This window comes from Centrocercus urophasianus, unplaced genomic scaffold, assembly GCF_019232065.1.
Source record: "Centrocercus urophasianus isolate 14NV4802_14NV808 unplaced genomic scaffold, USGS_Curo_1.0 seq_11, whole genome shotgun sequence".
Lineage (NCBI taxonomy): Eukaryota > Metazoa > Chordata > Aves > Galliformes > Phasianidae > Centrocercus > Centrocercus urophasianus.
The window spans coordinates 27133729-27150985 of NW_024884253.1; the positions used below are offsets into that span (position 1 = coordinate 27133729).

The 17257-nt window shown below is 43.3% G+C and overlaps 1 protein-coding gene across 1 annotated transcript; it reads left to right on the forward strand.

Annotated features, from left to right (window-relative positions):
• The first annotated feature begins 64 nt into the window (after positions 1–64).
• On the forward strand, positions 65–3229 carry HEY1 (hes related family bHLH transcription factor with YRPW motif 1). Its single transcript, XM_042839708.1, has 5 exons — positions 65–167; positions 255–330; positions 399–482; positions 560–641; positions 1365–3229. Exons 1-5 carry the CDS (start codon positions 76–78, stop codon positions 1946–1948), a joined length of 918 nt encoding a protein of 305 aa, XP_042695642.1. The 5' UTR covers positions 65–75; the 3' UTR covers positions 1949–3229.
• The last annotated feature ends 14028 nt before the right edge of the window (positions 3230–17257 follow it).

A 17257-nucleotide genomic window follows, 5' to 3' on the forward strand; every position in this document is an offset into this window, starting at 1 on the left:
GGCGCCCTCCTGCCGCGCGTCCTCCTGCCGCGCGCCGCCCGCCGCCCGCTCGGCGGCCGCCCGCGCGCCGCCGCCATGAAGCGGGCGCATCCCGAATACAGCTCGTCGGACAGCGAGGAGCTGGACGAGGCCGTGGAGGTGGAGAAGGAGAGCGCGGACGAGAACGGGTGAGAGCGGGCGCCGAGCTGCGTGGGGGAGGTGGGGGGAGGGCGGCGGGGGTGCCCGGGGTGACCGCTGTCCCGCGCTCCCCGCAGGAACCTGAGCTCGACCGCGGGCTCTGCGTCGCCGTCAGCCACCTCGCAGATCCTGGCCAGGAAGCGGCGCCGAGGGGTGAGTGCCGCCCGCCCCGCCGACCCCCGGCCCCGGCCCGGCCCCTCACCCCGCTTTGTGCCCCGCAGATCATCGAGAAGCGCCGCCGCGACCGCATCAACAACAGCCTGTCCGAGCTGCGCCGGCTGGTGCCCAGCGCCTTCGAGAAGCAGGTAGGCAGGCGGCTGCGCAGGGCTCTGCTCGCCGCGCCGAGGCTCTCTGCCCGCAGCTCCCGCCCCTCTCTCCTCAGGGATCGGCCAAGCTGGAGAAAGCCGAGATCCTGCAGATGACTGTGGATCACCTGAAGATGCTGCACACGGCCGGAGGAAAAGGTAAAGTTCGGAGCTGCGGCAGCTGGGCTGCTGCGCAATGAGGATGGCAGTGCTGCGGCTCTTCTGGGCTCAGGTGTCTAAGCACTGTGCTGTCCGGCGATAACTCTGCCTTGTGCCCTGCAGGGGAGAGGCACTGCGAGGTGCTGCAGCAGTTTGTCAGCACTGTGCGGTGAGCCGGCTGCTGGCAGTGTGGAGCAGAGCGAGGTTTTGTTGTTGTCAGGTGCCCACTCATCTAACATGCTAAATTTCCAGAACATAAAACTGGAAAAAACAAGGATGGAATCAGAGAATTAGCAGAAATGGCGACGTGTGCTTTAAATGGGAGCAAATTTACTAGTTTGCAAAGTGATCTCTGATAAGTTAGAACTTGTGCTTGTAATGGATTTTGCTGTGCTGTAATTTTGCTTGCACTGGGAGATGTGAAAAGAACAAAAGTACTTTCAGAAGCGGTGTGCAATTTCAGTCTGCAGTCACAGGTCTCAGTCTGTAGTCCTGGGAGCTGCAGCATCACAGCACAGATATAAAAGAAGCCTGTTAGCCCCCAAAACAGACAACAGCAACAAAAAAGAAATAATAGGAAGCTTGGTAGCTAATCTGCATTTGGGATTACTAACAAACATCCAAGTGAAAACACTTATAGGGGAAGGTGGCATGGAAAGGCTGCGCGCAGGCAATGACTGGAAAACGGTGTCTTAAGCCTTCATTCTTTTTTTTCTCTCGTAGGTTATTTCGATGCTCATGCCTTGGCTATGGACTACCGGAGTCTCGGGTTCCGAGAGTGCCTGGCTGAAGTCGCTCGATACCTGAGCATTATAGAGGGCCTGGATGCCTCTGACCCGCTGCGGGTCCGACTCGTGTCTCACCTCAATAACTACGCCTCTCAGCGGGAAGCAGCAAGCGGTGCGCATGCTGGCATTGGACACATTCCTTGGGGCAACGCCTTTGGACATCACCCTCACATATCTCACCCATTGCTGCTGCCTCAGAATGGGCCCGGCAATACCAGTACTCCAGTGTCTTCCTCAGAACCGCATCACCAGGGCAGAATTGCCGCCTCACATGCTGAAACTTCCTCACTCAGAGTGCCCCCAAATGGCAGCGTCGGACCAGTGCTCCCCGTGGTCACATCTACTACCAAACTGTCTCCTCCTCTTCTCTCCTCCATGGCGTCGCTGTCTGCGTTCCCCTTTTCATTTGGCTCGTTCCATCTCCTGTCCCCCAATATGCTGAGCCCGTCGGCACCAACACAATCAGCAAACCTTGGCAAACCATACAGACCATGGGGGACTGAGATTGGAGCCTTCTAAGAACTAACTCTTTAGTAAGGGTGGGGAAGCCTGCAAACCTAGCTGAGCTGGGTTATGCCACTCTTAACATTGAAGTTCTTAATAACTGGGACAAAGGTACAGCTTCACCTTAACTAAATTTGTCTAGAAACTGTCTCTTTGGATTTTTTTTTGTTTCTTTTTTGTTGTTGTTTTCTACATTTTTGTATTAGCAGGATTTTTTTTTTTTTTTTTTTGAATAGTTGTCTGAAAATAAAGTTAACAATAGTGGATGTTAACACTTGTGTTAGATCTGTGCTGAACACTGAAATCAATTTTGTAACAGCTCGTTTCGAATGTTCCGTTTTTCCTGAGTACATCCGACTGCCTTTTTGTGAAGAGGTATCACCTATTATTGTTAGCTACAGCCTAATTTAGTTATTAATTTTTCCAAGACCACTCTTCTTAACAAGCTGTGTTTTTGTTAATATTTTGACACTGAGATGTTCTATAAGGAATTACTGTTTTTGTAAACTATATAGGAGTCTTATATTTCTGAACAAAGCGTTGACAAATCAGATGGACCAGCTTGACCAGCTTTATCTACGAGCCCAGTTTCTATTTCTTCTGCTGTGATTTGGTATATTTGGAGGTCTTATTCTAGTCCCTAGTGGGTGTTTCTTTGCATCACAGAATCACTGCATTATTTCTTCCACCCAAAGGAGCAGTATGTGCTTTAGTGCAGACTTTAGAATGGGGAGGGTGCAAAAGCAAAATTAGAAACTACAGTTGGTGGTGAGTTTCATTGCTAGAGATGTGGAAAATTTGTTACCCGCAGTAGCCTTCCAGCATGTTCAACTTACAGGGCCAGATTCTGCTCTGAGTTACAGTAGAGCAATTGCTGTGTTACTGGTATTCTTGGTTAAGTGAAAGCAGATTCTTTCTCTTTGTGAGCTTCAAATCTGCACCTGAAACAAATTATGCTGGTATTTAGATATCCAATGGAATGGTACAGTGGGAACCTGTTCAGTGCACGACTTTGTTGCTTAACAAATGTATCCTAACTGGTGCATTTTTCTGTTGTTGTTTTTGCATTTTGCTTTTAGGGGCAGTTCAGTGCTACTCCTCATTTTGCAAGGGCTCTGCTGCATTCTCGTGTGCGTGAGTGTGTGTGCGTATGTGTATACATGTATATTTTGTTTGATTTCATGAGAATCTTAATCTGAACAGGTTTATCTAGTGAGTTCCACTGGACTAGGATTGACTGCTCTTGTATTTGTGTTGTGGTTAAATAAAGGAGAAAGAACAACGCATTTTAAATGACACGTTTGTCTGGTATATATATCAGCAGAGAGTTCTGTGCCTTTGGTATCACGGGCAGTGCTGCCTTTCTCTGGGCATATGCATTTACTTTGTTCCCATTCATCCATTGTGGTGTACTTACATACATGAATTGAGCGTAGTGTGAAGAACCACTGTGCCTCAGGACCACGGCCAAGGGAATGAAAGTTAAGGATGCATTTTGTGTGTTAATCCTCCTTGCCTGGCAGTATGTAGGTAGGAAGTGAAGAGATACAAGTTACTGCTAAAGAAGAGCTTAAAGTTGCACAACACCTAATTACTCTTACTGCTTTGTCTTAGTATTAAAAAATGATCATTGTGGATGTGGAACCCCTTCTGGTCAAATCCATGGAAGTCCTATGGCTTTGTGGCAAAGTTCTGTTCTTAACTGCCTCACTGAGTTCATGTTCTGTGTGTTAGTGAAGGGTGTACCCACTGACTCTGACTGATCCTCTGCTTGTCACCATTCAGTGTTAATGGCATGCTCTGCTTCTTCTTCAAGCAGCAGCCTGACAGGCTTAAATGTAGATGGAGAGTTTTCTCCTTGAAAGACGTATGAGCAGAGATCCCACCTGCAAACCTCTACCTGGAGAATTTCTCTTGGGAGTACCTCACTCCTTTCCCATGTGTTTGAATTTCTAGTACTCTTGTATTGGTACGTGGTGTATCTTCGTCTGGATTTAGCTCTGCCAGAAGAGCTGAAAGAGCTCGGCCTGTGGGAGAAGAGTGCTTTGTTTAAAGAAGGGCTCTCGGGCCAATTAAGGAGTGGCATTGACAAGAGGCTGAGAGGGCTAGGCTTTCTCGGAAGGATTGCTGTGAGGCTGGGAAGAGTGGGAGGTTATTCAAGTGTGTAACCTTGTTTTACCTTCTTTCCCAGGCTGCAGGGGGCCACTGTTAGAGACAAAATGCAAAACACTGGGGCAGCTAGGAATATATAGGTGTTATCGAGATTATCAATTATAGAGTTTTATGTATAAACATGAAACAAGAGGCTGTAAAATTCCAAACCCAGTTTCCTTTTCACAGGATGTATTGTCTCCTGTTTAGTTATGCTCTGCCTAGTGTTTAGGTTTTCATACTAAATTAGTGATCCTACGTAGAAGATTACTACTGTGCATGCAGCTTTAGGTCTTCTAATAAATGGCAACTTTTCTCAGCCCTTTAATGGTTATTTCACTGACATTCAAATTATTTTGCTTGCCTTTAAATACCTGGCTCTTTTGTGTAGAAAGACCCCTGCAATAGCTTCTGTTCCACTGTCTTAATTTTGAATGAACTTCAGAAACAGAGGGCAATAAAAGTTTAGATGCTGTGTTTATACTCAGTCTTCTCTTTCCATTACCAATGGCAAAAGTATTAAAGCACTAATCTTATTCAATTTATGCAATACATCTGTATTAACTTTTAGAGACTGAAAATCCATTGACTGCTCCTTAGAAACAGGTGAATGAATTCCAGGAACTCAGGAAAGCTAAAAATTCAAATGGAAAAAGCCTGACCCAGAAGCTGATGCATGGGGATTAGAAGTTCAGGGCTATATTACAACTTGTGCTGCTCACTAAGTCATGCTTGGCAATCACTTAGCCGTATCTGTTTTGTCAGCTGTGAAAAAGCAGTGGCATTGCTCGTTCTCTTTTCTTCAGGACAGAGTGGTAGCTGGAAGTTTTCTATGTAAATGACAGTTACTGTTGTTTTCAAAAACCGAAGTTGTGAGACATTCAGCTATTTTTATTTCCTACAAAATGATGGGTTTCCAAAGACAGAGAGAGGCAAAATAATGTTGCTCCTATAGATAACAGATATTTCCTGAGCCCCAAGTATGTCCTTGTTTACCCTATTAAAAACAAACAAACAAACAAAAACCTACCAACCAACCAAAAAAAAACAACACACAACCAACCAACCCAAAACAATCCAGAAGCAAAAGCTTAACCAGAGAGGCAGTAGAGAAGAAAGAAAATGCAGATGTGACTTGATCCCATGACCCTTCCACCACCTTAAATTGCTTCGGATGAACTGCATCTGCCTGGAAATCCTCAGGCTAGCATTTCATGTGGGATGTAAGACAATGTGGTATTTAAAGTCAGCAAATACTATCTTCCTATATCAAAGAAGCTGGACTGGAGTGCGGAGTAAATTTAAGGAGCTGGTAAATACTGCGTAAATCCAGATACAAACCTCTGGAAATTCATTCTGTGCTTTGGCATAAAAGAATAGCTCATCAAAGTGACATTTTTTGCTTTTGGAAAAAAGCTGTCACTAGTTCTTAGGCCTATTTCTGTTCAGCACTCCTGTCTTACACTCGTAGCATGACAGACTGTATTAGCATCATGCTAAAAAATGATGAATCCTGACTGTTGCCCTCCTCACTCTCACATCAGCATGTGAGTCCCCAGGTGACAGGAGCCTTTCTAGGCTTACTTAGCAGTGGGAAGCCTGCCAGGTCTTTCCTCACAACAAACGAGCCCAAGTGAGCACAGATAAACTGAAATCCTTCTTCCTGTTTTATATTGTGTGCCTGTTCACAGCCATTTCTGGCCAGAAACTCCCAGTTTGGATTGCAGTATACTCCATGCTGAGCTGAACCCTGCAGCAAATCATGTGCAGGTTGTGGGCTTTCTGCTGGGAGGCAACAAAAATGATTTGAAAGCCCTTTGCTGGGGTGTTACATGAAAGGCTGTAGAGATGGACCGTGGTACTTGCCAGGTGACTCAGCATGCTGAGGCTTTTGCCCGGCTTGTAAATAAAAATTAGGCCAGTCTCTTTCTTCTGGAGCCAGAAGATGAAGGCATTAACTCATGCCTGCAATATAGTAGCATGACTGCAGTAATAAATGTTGAAATGCCAGTGTCCGGTGAGATACGGGTATTTGAAGGTGTCTTTTGGGAATCTGAAGAATTCATCTGGAGAAAGTCTTTATGAAGGAAGTGCTTGGGTATTTTATGTCATACTCACTCATATCATCTCGTCCAGTCCATTTTTTTCTTTACCAAATTCATACAAATTATTCATACAACATGAAGGCATGGACCAAATGACTTTGCTTTGACCATGCTGTGTGCAGCCTGCCCAAGCCTTCCCAGGATCCCAGAATTCAGAGGCAGAGGTTCTTTTCCAGCTGTACCTTGTTCTTCAATCTATCACATAAAACAGCCGTGTAACACAGCAAGAATTCTCCAAGTGCCTGAAACAGCTCAGCACCTGGGGGCATTCTGCCTTACTGATAGAGCCCTCAATCACATTGCATTCTTTGGACCTTTTCAGAGGCTTTTTCAGGCTGCATCCTTCAGGAGAAGCCTCCAGGAAAGGAAAGGGGATAGCTGGATGCAGTTCTGCACATTTCTGTGCTCCTGCCTGACAGGGCGGCCCCAGCACAGGAGGTCTCTGCAGCGCACTCTCTTATTTCTGTGTTGGAAATGCTTCTGGGAGGTCTCCAGACAACCTTGTGTTTCTCCGAGGTAAGCTGCAAAGTCAAGGAACAGACAGTAGTAATGGCTCAAATGCTGATGGTTTGTGTACTTCTCCATTTTGCCCTGAGTTTACAGAAGAAAGGATTTTGAAGCAGAAAGGTTAGTGGGACAGCCTTGGGGAGAGAATGGCAGAGAACAGGAAGGAAGGCTAATGTGGATCAAAGGAAAGCTAAGGCCGTGAACAGATGAAGAGCTGAATTGTTTGCTTTGTCTATTGCAAAGGTACGGAAACAACTGTTGTCAGATGACAAAATAAGCTGCACGCTAGTGCTTAAAGAGTTTGGAAAGAGGAGAACAATAATCTCAGTAAATCATAGTTTTGCTCAGTAAGCCAGAATCAGATAAACACGCAAAAACGGTGGCATGTGATTTAAAACCAAGATGGAGTTGAAACAAATGTGTGTGTGGATGTCGCTATCTACTTTGATGGGCTGTCTCATCAGGTAAAGGAGAAATAGGGCTTGGGTGGTCATTCCCAGCTGTAATAATGCATCACAGCATGATTTGCTGATCGTATTTGTGCAGTCTGGTCAAGTGAGTGTAAGGAAGTGGAAGAGTTGAAGTGTGGTCTATGAATGAGAGTGGTTCGTGGGGCTCAACACAGTGGAGAATTTGATGCATTGGGATGACTGGTACTATCTCCTGATGACTGGCAGCCATTCCCATGAAGTTCTCAGCCTTAGCTGCTTCATTCTTGGATTTTGGTACAGTGTTTTGGGGCACATGTTAGTTATCTACATAGCTATGAGATTTCCTTCACCATGAGGTGAACAGTACAGATCCACATTCTAGTAGTGAAAAACTGGATCTAGTGAAAGGAGTATGGAACCATTTTGGTAATAAGAAACATCCAGTAGAGAGAATTCACAACTGCTGACTTACTTCACATTATACATATGCTATTTATAGTGCAGATAATAACGTGGTAATACTGGTTTCTATTATCACCAAGCCTGTCTTCTTTATCAGAGAGACCAATTCAGAGGCTGAATTTCAATATCAAAAGATGAAATGAAAAGAATTATCACCTATTATTGTTCGGTGATGGTTATGTAAAAATGTGTGGGGTTGTATGGTGATTTAAAATTGTAACGAAGGGGACTGAAGTGTGTGCAGTACGAACTCTTTCACATGCTACACAGCAAGCAGATTTTTTACTTCATAAGGAAAACATCAATTTGATTGAACAATGTGCCCCCTATAATGTTGTTGCCTATCTGTCTGTAGATTGCCCCTTTGAATTTCTCTGGGATTCATTGCGTCTTCTGTTAAGAGGAAATTATCAACAACAAGAGGAAATCCTGTACTAGTACTGAATAGTCCTTATTTTAAAGGTACTTCCCTTCTTGTGGGAATTGTATATAATCAGAACAACACTCCATAAAACCGACAAAATTATTTTAGAAGGAGACAGGTCAGCCTTTTATTTAAAAGGTCTGACGTTATTCTACAGAAGAAAATCAATTGTTAGAGTGGATGACATTCTCTGTGAGTTGCCTGTGCTTCACAAAGGTGGGGCAAAGTTTAGGGCACTGGTAACAGGAAGTCTGAGCTCCTTAGAGACTTGTTTTCTGGAGCACGCAATGACAAAATTGCTGGTTTTGTTCGCAAAAATAGCATGAGGAGTGATAATGATTAAACTTTATCCTCTTAAGAATTTACCTTGGTGGGGATGTGAATGGCGCACACACCCACTGGACAGAAATAAATATGTTTTAGTTCAGTGGGGAAGGGGGTAAGATGCATGGCATCACAGCAGTGTTGTGATACCATGCAGAACAGCTGCTCTTTTGAGCTCCCTTGCATGATGTTCCTGAGGTTCAGCCCTCTGTCCCTCAGTTGTGACTGCAAGGACCTTCTGTTCCCACATAGCCAGGGTAAGCTGAGCAGGAGGCACATGCAGCCCCCACCTGCAGCCAGGGGTTGGGCTGCTGTACTCCAAAACTTGGGGCATCACCTCAAACAAGCACACTGATGGGCACGGCTGTAGCTCTAAAGCTGTGTTGTTGTCATAAATCCATGCCTGTTGCAAAAGGGAGATTTGAAATCCCATGAACTCCCCTTGGTCTAGCCAGCCACGACTCAAACACATACTGAAAAAAGTTCAAGCTAAATCTGCTACGGAGCTTAAAAATCTGCGGGTTGTTTTTCTGTTAGGCAACATCTGTCAACTTTTGATCCCTTCTCTGGGAAGTAAGGAGGCTCCCTGCTTCTCCACGGTGCTGACAGAGATTGTAGAGCTCCCTGCACAGCGCCTCGGGGCAACCTCATCCCTCCTGTTTATCAAACTGAAGCCTCATTTCCCAGCCCTTCAGCACAGCAGCAGCTCAGGCTGAAAGCACAGCTTCAGTGGCAGAGCTGGCTGAGAGCCACCGGGACCCAACACTGGGAATTCCCATGGTCTGCCCCTAGGGACAGAACTGAAGGAGTGACGCATTAGGTTTCCGGTTAGAAAAATCCTTGCCTTTCTTCTTGCTATTTTACACAGCATTAATACCCTCATAATGTGCTAGCCAGACAGTCTGACTTTGTGCATTTTTTTAAGCAAAAAGGGAGCTGTAATGAAATTGTTCTTTAGCTTTCATTTTGGCTGTGTTCTTTCAAATGAAAAAAAAAAAAGAGTCCCTTCTTATTCCCAGTTCTTATGCTAGGAGTACAGCCCTCCCTCCGCAATATTGTCATTGCCCTGCATGAGATAAAAACGCATCCTGTATTGAACAGTTGTTGAGAAAACTGCAAGTTTTACGCAGTGAAATGCCTTTTATATCAGAGTCTATTGGGATACAGCCTATTTAGCTCAGCTATCTGCGTTGCATTAACTGTTATATCCTAAAACTGCCATCACAAAGGAGATTTTTACAAGATTGTATTTGACACACCCCAAACGAGATTACTTTAATAAGTATGTCTGAAGCCTCTGACTGCAAAAGGCTAGGAAAGACTTTGCCGGGGGCTGATGCCACCTCAGATTTAACTTTCTGGTGACAGTATCTACTCATCTCTTATTTGGATGAGAGAAACTATTGCAACAATGCTGTTAATCCTATGGGACAGTGAAAGATAACAAAGACAAATTTGTATCTGCGACCTGTACACAGCATCTAGCCCCACTCTGTTATGAGACTGCAGAAGTTGCAAAATGAATTGTAAACCAGGGGAATAAGCAGAGTATGAGTGGAAAGTAGAGAACCTTTTTGGAATGAAACCTCACTAAAAAGGGCATTTTTTGTGAATAAGCCTCCTTCTCCCCATCTCCGGGTCTTCTCAAACTCAGCAGCCTTGTACTTGCTTCTCCAAAGTTAAGTGATCTCTGTGATGTCCCATGGAGGTGTGGCACTATGTTCGGGATAGAGAAGCAGGACTCAAAAAGGTGAACCTGAAGCACCTGGTTGAGGTCTTGGCTGAGGTGGAAGGACCTGGTTAACTCTTCATTTTTTTCCCCTCAGTACTTCTGCAGCATTTGCTGGACTGAAAGCACAGCTGCTCTTGACTTTCTGGAAGCCACAGATAAAGAATACTTCTTCAAATCAGGCTCAGTTAGTCCCCATGTCAAAGCTCAGGCAACGAAGAACACCAGCAACATTTAGCAAACCTTTTCCTAGTCTCCCATAGCACTTGTGTAAAGGGAAGAAACAAAATAATCCGGTTCCCGCAGCACCCATCAGAACCCTTAACAGTAGGACAGTATTTCACACTCTGAAGTCTCCTAACACCTTCAGGTATTTCAGTGCAGCTAGTCCTGTTCACTGCTCCCTGATGAAAGATAATCCAGCCTGCTGTTGGAATGCAACCAAGTTCTTAGGCAAAATGAATACTCCCCTTAGATTCATTTTTGTGTGTTTGACTTCACGACTCAACACTGTATTTTTAACACAGCCTTTTGTGTATAATGCATGAGGTCTTAAAAATTATTTGAAAGCACAGATTCCTCTATACCTCAAATCATCATGCGTATAGTCCATTAGTAGTAGGGCTGAAGGTCTTGGATTTACTACTTAGAGCTCTTCCACTGAGAGGCATAATTGGTGACACAGGTAGATTATCCTCATATGGACCAGATCCAGAGCAAAATGAATCTAAGGGTTTCAGAAGTATCTTTCTGAGGCACTCTTTACTGTGATGATGGTGTACACTGTGCTGCTGAAGGCTCCTTTAGGATGGCATAGATTGCCAGTGTGGGACAGGGCCATGGTAGGGACATGAAGAGGTGCAAGATGGGGTCCCAATGGGAAACCTTGCAGTGATAAAAATGTCTGAGGTGGGAGTCCACAGATAGAGCGCAGCTTTGGGAAGAAATTCAAGTCATGAAAAGAAGCTGGTTGGGATTGTGGAAAGAGGTTAGAGTTGAGGAAAGGCTTGTGTGTGAAGGGAGAGGAAACTCCCCTCAATCCTCCTCATTTGCTAGAAATGTCACAGCTGTTAGCAATCCAATGTGGCTTATCAGTAACTTGGATATGTGAGGTAAGGGACATGAGAGAAAGAATAACCAACACGTGGGCTGAAGCCTTATTTAGAATGGGGTTGCCCCTATTCATGAGATGAACATAATTACCTGGATGAGAAACTGGCCATATAATTCTTTTCCTGTTGCACAAGGTGGCTCAGATCCTGATGTGCTGCTGGTATGGCTGTGCCCTTACAGTCTTCTCTGGACATAAGCAGTATTGTAGTAGATTTTATTTTTTCCCTGGCTAATTTCTTGTTTTCCTTTTGTGGCCTCTTCTTTGTGGCTGCCAGATACCAGCAACAATCACAAATATGTAGCATTAAATAAACAACCAGATGCTTTGGCAAAGCATTTCTGCCTACACATGGTTCATTTACCTCAAATAGCCAATCTGCATCTTTCACTGGTGGCAAGAACTTATTCAAGAAACGAACATGGAATCCTTATAACCTTGGGGAAATTATCCCTTCATGATAGTGTCTGGGGACAGCTTGTAATTTGGACAGGAGACCTGTTTAGGGATTCTTGATAAGAGAGAAAGACGAAATCTCTTTTGGGTAGAAAGAAAAACTCATTTCTGGAGGACATACAAAACTATGTCAGTTATGTCTATGCTTAGGGAGAGTACAGAAAACAGAACATATTAGTGTCTCTAGAATAATTTCGGTTTATGCTCTGGCTTTCACAAGACTGGAGGAGGAAGGCTGTGAGACAGCGGAGCAATTGCTGTGTTTAGCTGGGCTGCCTATGGGAGCAGAGCTGCGCCTTTGGGGCCGGGTGTGTTGGCTCTACAATAGCAGTGGAGCTGTTTGGGTAACACTTACATATAATTTTATGACATGGAGAGAAAATAGGTTTCTATAGAAATAATTTTTACAACTCTGTTGATTTAACAAAGAAGGAGAGTGCAATGAGAGTGCTTTTGTTCCAAAAAGGACTTTATAGCATACATTGTTTCCTGAAGTCTCAGTGGCTTTCTGCAGGTTGGGGCTAGCTCTGTTTGCTTTTCCTTCCTGTCCCTCTTGGGCCAGCAACTGTGGCTGGGCCCAGTTCTAACACTTAGAGCACAGGGGAAAGAGGATTTCCTTAAAAACCCAAAATAAACCAAAAAAGCTGTGCAGAATCTTGGCAGAATGCATAGAAATTGAAAGTTTCAGCCTGTTGTTTTCATGGAGGTTAGAACCCTACTGATGTCCATGGGTGTCTTTTCTTTCTAGTCTGTGGGATCAAATGTTATACAGTCAGAACTGCAAAATAGTTATTTCAGTGACCCCGAGCATGGAGATTTCCCTTACAGAAAACAATCTAGTGTCAGAAAGCATCTTTATTTCCCAGAGTTGTATTGGCATCTCTATGAAACAAGAATGCTTCGCTTCTGCAAACACCTATACCAAAAAGTTTGTGTTTCTGCTGATTAAATAGTTGGTTTTATTTTTATTATAATTATTGGTTTTAACTCTTATTAAAAATGGAAAAATTGTACTGCAAACCCAATCTGAAAAGTAAAACACTGAAAATTGTCAGAGTCCTGCTGGCTTACAAGCAAATGTATATAAAAAGTAACAGCAGTTGTGGGCATCACCGCAGATCCTTCTCTTGGCTGCTGAACTTTCTCTTCTAATCTCAGAGATAACAGCCTGCGCATCACATGCAGGGGATGACATGGTGTGACCTTAGAGTTTGAAGACGTGTGTGTCTCTAAGGTGTCAGGAGGAGCAGAAAAAGACCAGTGTTAGATTTTTTTCTTAGCAGATGCTTCGTTCTGGACAAATCATTGAAAAAGTGAGATACGATTCAAACCATGTACACTACCGGTGTTGAAAATGAATCATGCCACTTGAATGAGGCATTGAATGTGAAGTGGCAATGATGCCTTGACTATAGAGGAAGCCTGATGGCAAAACAGAGCATTGCTGGCTCGAGGATTTGCATCAGTGCTGGCTCTCACATCATTAAATGACAGAAAGTGAGCCCATGTCCCTGGGAGGGAATGTTTGCCATCTACTTCCCTCTGTTGACTGAGTTACTGAAGTACACTACACTTGAAGTCAAAGCTCACAGACAATGAGGTAAGATTGAAAGGCAGACAATAAGCCAGATTCTTGGCATTGGTGAACTGGTGGAGCTTTGCTGAAAATATTACCATGGCTCAGGATTGGCCCACTTAGCTCATAGTTTAAGCAGCCAACTTTGTACAGGGCCACGCTCTCAAAAAGAAAAGCCATATCTTACGTGTATACACATTTGTAGGTTCTTCTCCCTCATCTTTTTTATGTCTAAATAATAGACACCCCAAATCTAAACTTGTCTTTGCATCAAGCTGACAGTCATAACTGACACTTGGCAAGAAATAAAGGAGGAAAATAAAGCAGAATTACTTTTTTTTTTCTTTTAAATTTCAGATGCAGGGTTTCAGGAGAGCTCCAGGAGTATTGCTTTTTGTTCCTGAAATATCAGTACACTCACACTGGCTAAAAGTTCTTCATAGAATGCTATGCACATGTAAAATGCATTATGGAGAGATGCCTTTATAGAACTCTAACAGCTTGTTTGCACTGGTATCAGATTGGTGTGCCTAATAACTACCATCCTATTACACTCTGCCTTGACCACAGAGTATACATTTCTCTCTTTCGGACAGAGAGAAATGGCAGCAATGAGTCATGTTTAATGCTTATGTCATTTGACATGAAAACCATTTCCACCAGAGACTAGCAAAGCTCTGGTTTGTAGCTTCTTTTGTTTTCTCACCACTTCCCTGGCATCCTCCTGTGTGAAATTATGTTTCAGAGTGCTAAAAAGGATGCTCAGAAGGTGTAATATCTACGTTTTTGATTTTCTGCTGACAGAAGAGTGTTACTCCGAGTACTACTTCAGCTCTTTGGCAAGCACCCCTTCAAATTTGAACAGATTTGTGTTTGCCTGAGATGTTACAAAATAGCATGCCTGTGCTGAGAACCAGACCTCATCCATGACAAAGGCACCGCAGTGGTCTTGACACAATCCTTTCTTGGGCATATGGATGACTTTCTGGTGTCCCCTGATTCAGTCAAAAGAGCAGCATAGGCTCTGCATTGCCTTTTGAGAAGTGAACCGAAGGGCCACATCTCCTGCTAGACACTTGTCAGAGCTCACCCTGTGCTGAGACGCTGCTTCCACAGAGAGAGCTTAGAAATAACGTGGTTCTCTTTAAGAGAAGGTTTGTAAATCTCTTAAGACTTTTTGGCAACAAGATGTGATCATCTGTCCATCTGCAGAATGTATTGGCTGGCCAGCTCATAGTGGTGGTCAAAAATAGCCCTGAGATCTCCTGAACATGCCAAGGAATGCTGCAGCCCTCTTGGAGGCCTTTGATCAGAAGCACAGTCTCATGACTTACTTGGCTCTGCTCAGCAGATACATGCTTTAGGACTCTGGTTCTGGCTGTCATCCCCGGGCCTCATTTATTGTTATCTTTACTTCAGGCCTATTCTGGTACACTCACTACCAGCAGATTAACTGTTCAAAGGTCAGTCATTTCTTAGCACCAGGGTAAACCAGGTCCTTCTTTCATTCAGCTCCTATCCTCACTTGAGTTATTCTGCCGGGATCCTAATAACCGTGATACAGGGTCACTAGTGAGCTCTGCTGCTTCCAGCAATTCCTCCTTGTCCCATCGAATGTTCTGACTGATATGGCCTTTGGGAGCACACTGAAAATACACATCAGTAAAACGAGCCAGCATAAAGATTCTTCAGGTGAATCATTTACACATATCTTCAAAAAGACTGATAAAGAAACTCCACTAAGTGTAGAACTCTTGTGGATTGATTAAAACTGTGATGAATAATCTTTGCTGTTGTTTTCACAGATTCCTAACTAAAATCTATACATATTTCCCTGCCTTCAGGGTTAGCACCCAAGACGAAGGGATACATTAGACAGGCTGTAAGGCTGTGGTTTGATTTTCTTATCTGGTGAAAGATTATTTTGTGACTGGGAATACTGTAAAGTAGGCAATGTCATCATGCTTTCATGGTGAGACCAATGCTGCCTGCATTTGGCACAAAAGGAGTTACTCTTAACACACACACACACTGCTCCTTAGGTATAGACCTGCATCTCAATGGAGAGAGACCCGCTTGTAGTTCTTGCACCAAATCTGCTATTTTGATGACTTCATTTATGATACAAGGATAATTGGACTTGATAACCTCAGGGAAAAAACTGGAAAGTATCTCATTTGTGTCAGAGAATGGAGAGGTACAACTCCTGAACCAAGTCCCACACAGGGTCACAGGCACTAAACCTTAGAACTTCTCTTTCTTAGTAGGTGGCCAATGGCAGTATTTCCTTTGCTGGGTGTTTCTGCTTGTTTGTTTGATTCATTGTTTTCATTCAGCAGTTAGATCCAAGTATTATCTGAATAACGTGATGAATGGATGACTGCCATAGTTCCAGATTATTAGCAATGTACTTTCCATTGTAGGTTATGATGTGGCATCTAGGTGAAAAGAGGATGTTATCTGAAGGGCCATAACATGTGCCCTATTTGATTTACTCCAGTGACTCTAAATGTTTCCCTTTCACAGTGACTCAGCTTTTCATCTGTGAGATCTTGAACGACATATTTGGAGCTCGATTCAACATTATGGAACAAATTCCTGTTGATATCAGTGAATATTGAGGTCAGATTCTTTATTAGCCATGCAAAGATTAAGCGAGTGAGCACACATCTTCATTGTTACTTCGTCCCTTTCTGTGGTATTTGTAGTTAATTTTTAATTGTACTTTTTAAAGCATGGTCAAAATACAAACATTTGTAAGTAAAAATATTTCACTCTGAGAATGTGTTTATTTGTGGCTGCTATAACAGTAGCAGTTTTTCTTTGGAGTAATAAAAATTGAGATAATGTTTCAAAGTCAAAAATTAATTCAGTATTCTCTTATGGATGAAAACTGACTGATCAAAACCGATTACATGCTAATATAATGCAGAACATTTGGAACAGTTATTAACAATGTCCAATTAAAGTATTTCTTGTATGTTCATAGTATCACAGCTATTTCATTACAATCCACACATTCCTCTTTGAAGAATCCATGAAAAGGGACTCAGTTTAAGTAAAATGATGGCTATATAATGCAATTGTGATTTATGATAAAGAAAAGGAAAGAAACTTGTCCTTAAGCAATTTTGCAGATCCACATCTGTTTTTTGAGAGGCAAAGTTAATTCTTCCGAAAGTAGAACACTTCTTCAGTTTGACAACAAGCATTGAACTCTGTGCAAATCCTTGTGTGTGACTTAAACAGCTTTTCATAGGGTAAGCATTGTACAGTTTCAAGAGGCACACATGAATTAATGAGGTCCAAACACTCAAAATTATGTGTTGCCTTCTTATGTTGCTTCATTCCCTCATGCAAATACCAAAGAATGACCTTCATTTGTCATGAAACACTCTTATCAGGATTTGTGAGTATTGTCTTATTTTACGATGAACTAAATTCCCAGGATAGGGTGAAACATGCTTTAGGAACCATTTGCATTTTTCCTTTACATATCCTTCTCTACCATGGCCTCAGGAGAACTCTTCTTCCAGAAATATTAAGCAGTTTGTAGTAAGGTGGGCTCTATCTAAGGCATTCAGTAGTCCTCAAGAAATTCACAGATTCATGTTCTCCTATGGCTGCTCTACAAAATGAAGCCTAGTGCCATGCACAAACTTGTCCAGAGAATGAGTAACTTATGTGAGCAACTTGGAGAATTACATGGAGGACTTCGGTTGTGAGAGAGGCTTGCTTAACTAAGGTAGGAAGCATGTGAGTCATATGAAGCATAGGTAAAATGACATTAGTGACACTTCAACTTCTGCTTTGAGTTGCCCTGATTCTAATACCCTTCATAGGAACAGTATGCTTCCCTATGTTTTCCAATGACAGCTTAAAATCTCTGGCCTGTGTGATGGCAGGACCTAAATGCAGGAAATTTGCACCTGAATCACCTACCCTTCTGGCCTATTGTTGGCAGCAGTGGCTGTTTTGTGTCTTGCAGGTATCACAGAATTACAGAATGGCCTGAGTTGAAAAGGACCACAATGATTATCCAGTTCCA

Excerpts from the sequence above, each read along its gene's own strand:
- HEY1 (XM_042839708.1), top strand. The coding sequence starts at position 76 with ATGAAGCGGGCGCATCCCGAATACAGCTCGTCGGACAGCGAGGAGCTG. Across the intron at positions 168-254 it reads GAGAGCGCGGACGAGAACGG|GAACCTGAGCTCGACCGCGG; the intron begins GTGAGAGCGGGC and ends CGCTCCCCGCAG. Across the intron at positions 483-559 it reads CCAGCGCCTTCGAGAAGCAG|GGATCGGCCAAGCTGGAGAA; the intron begins GTAGGCAGGCGG and ends CTCTCTCCTCAG.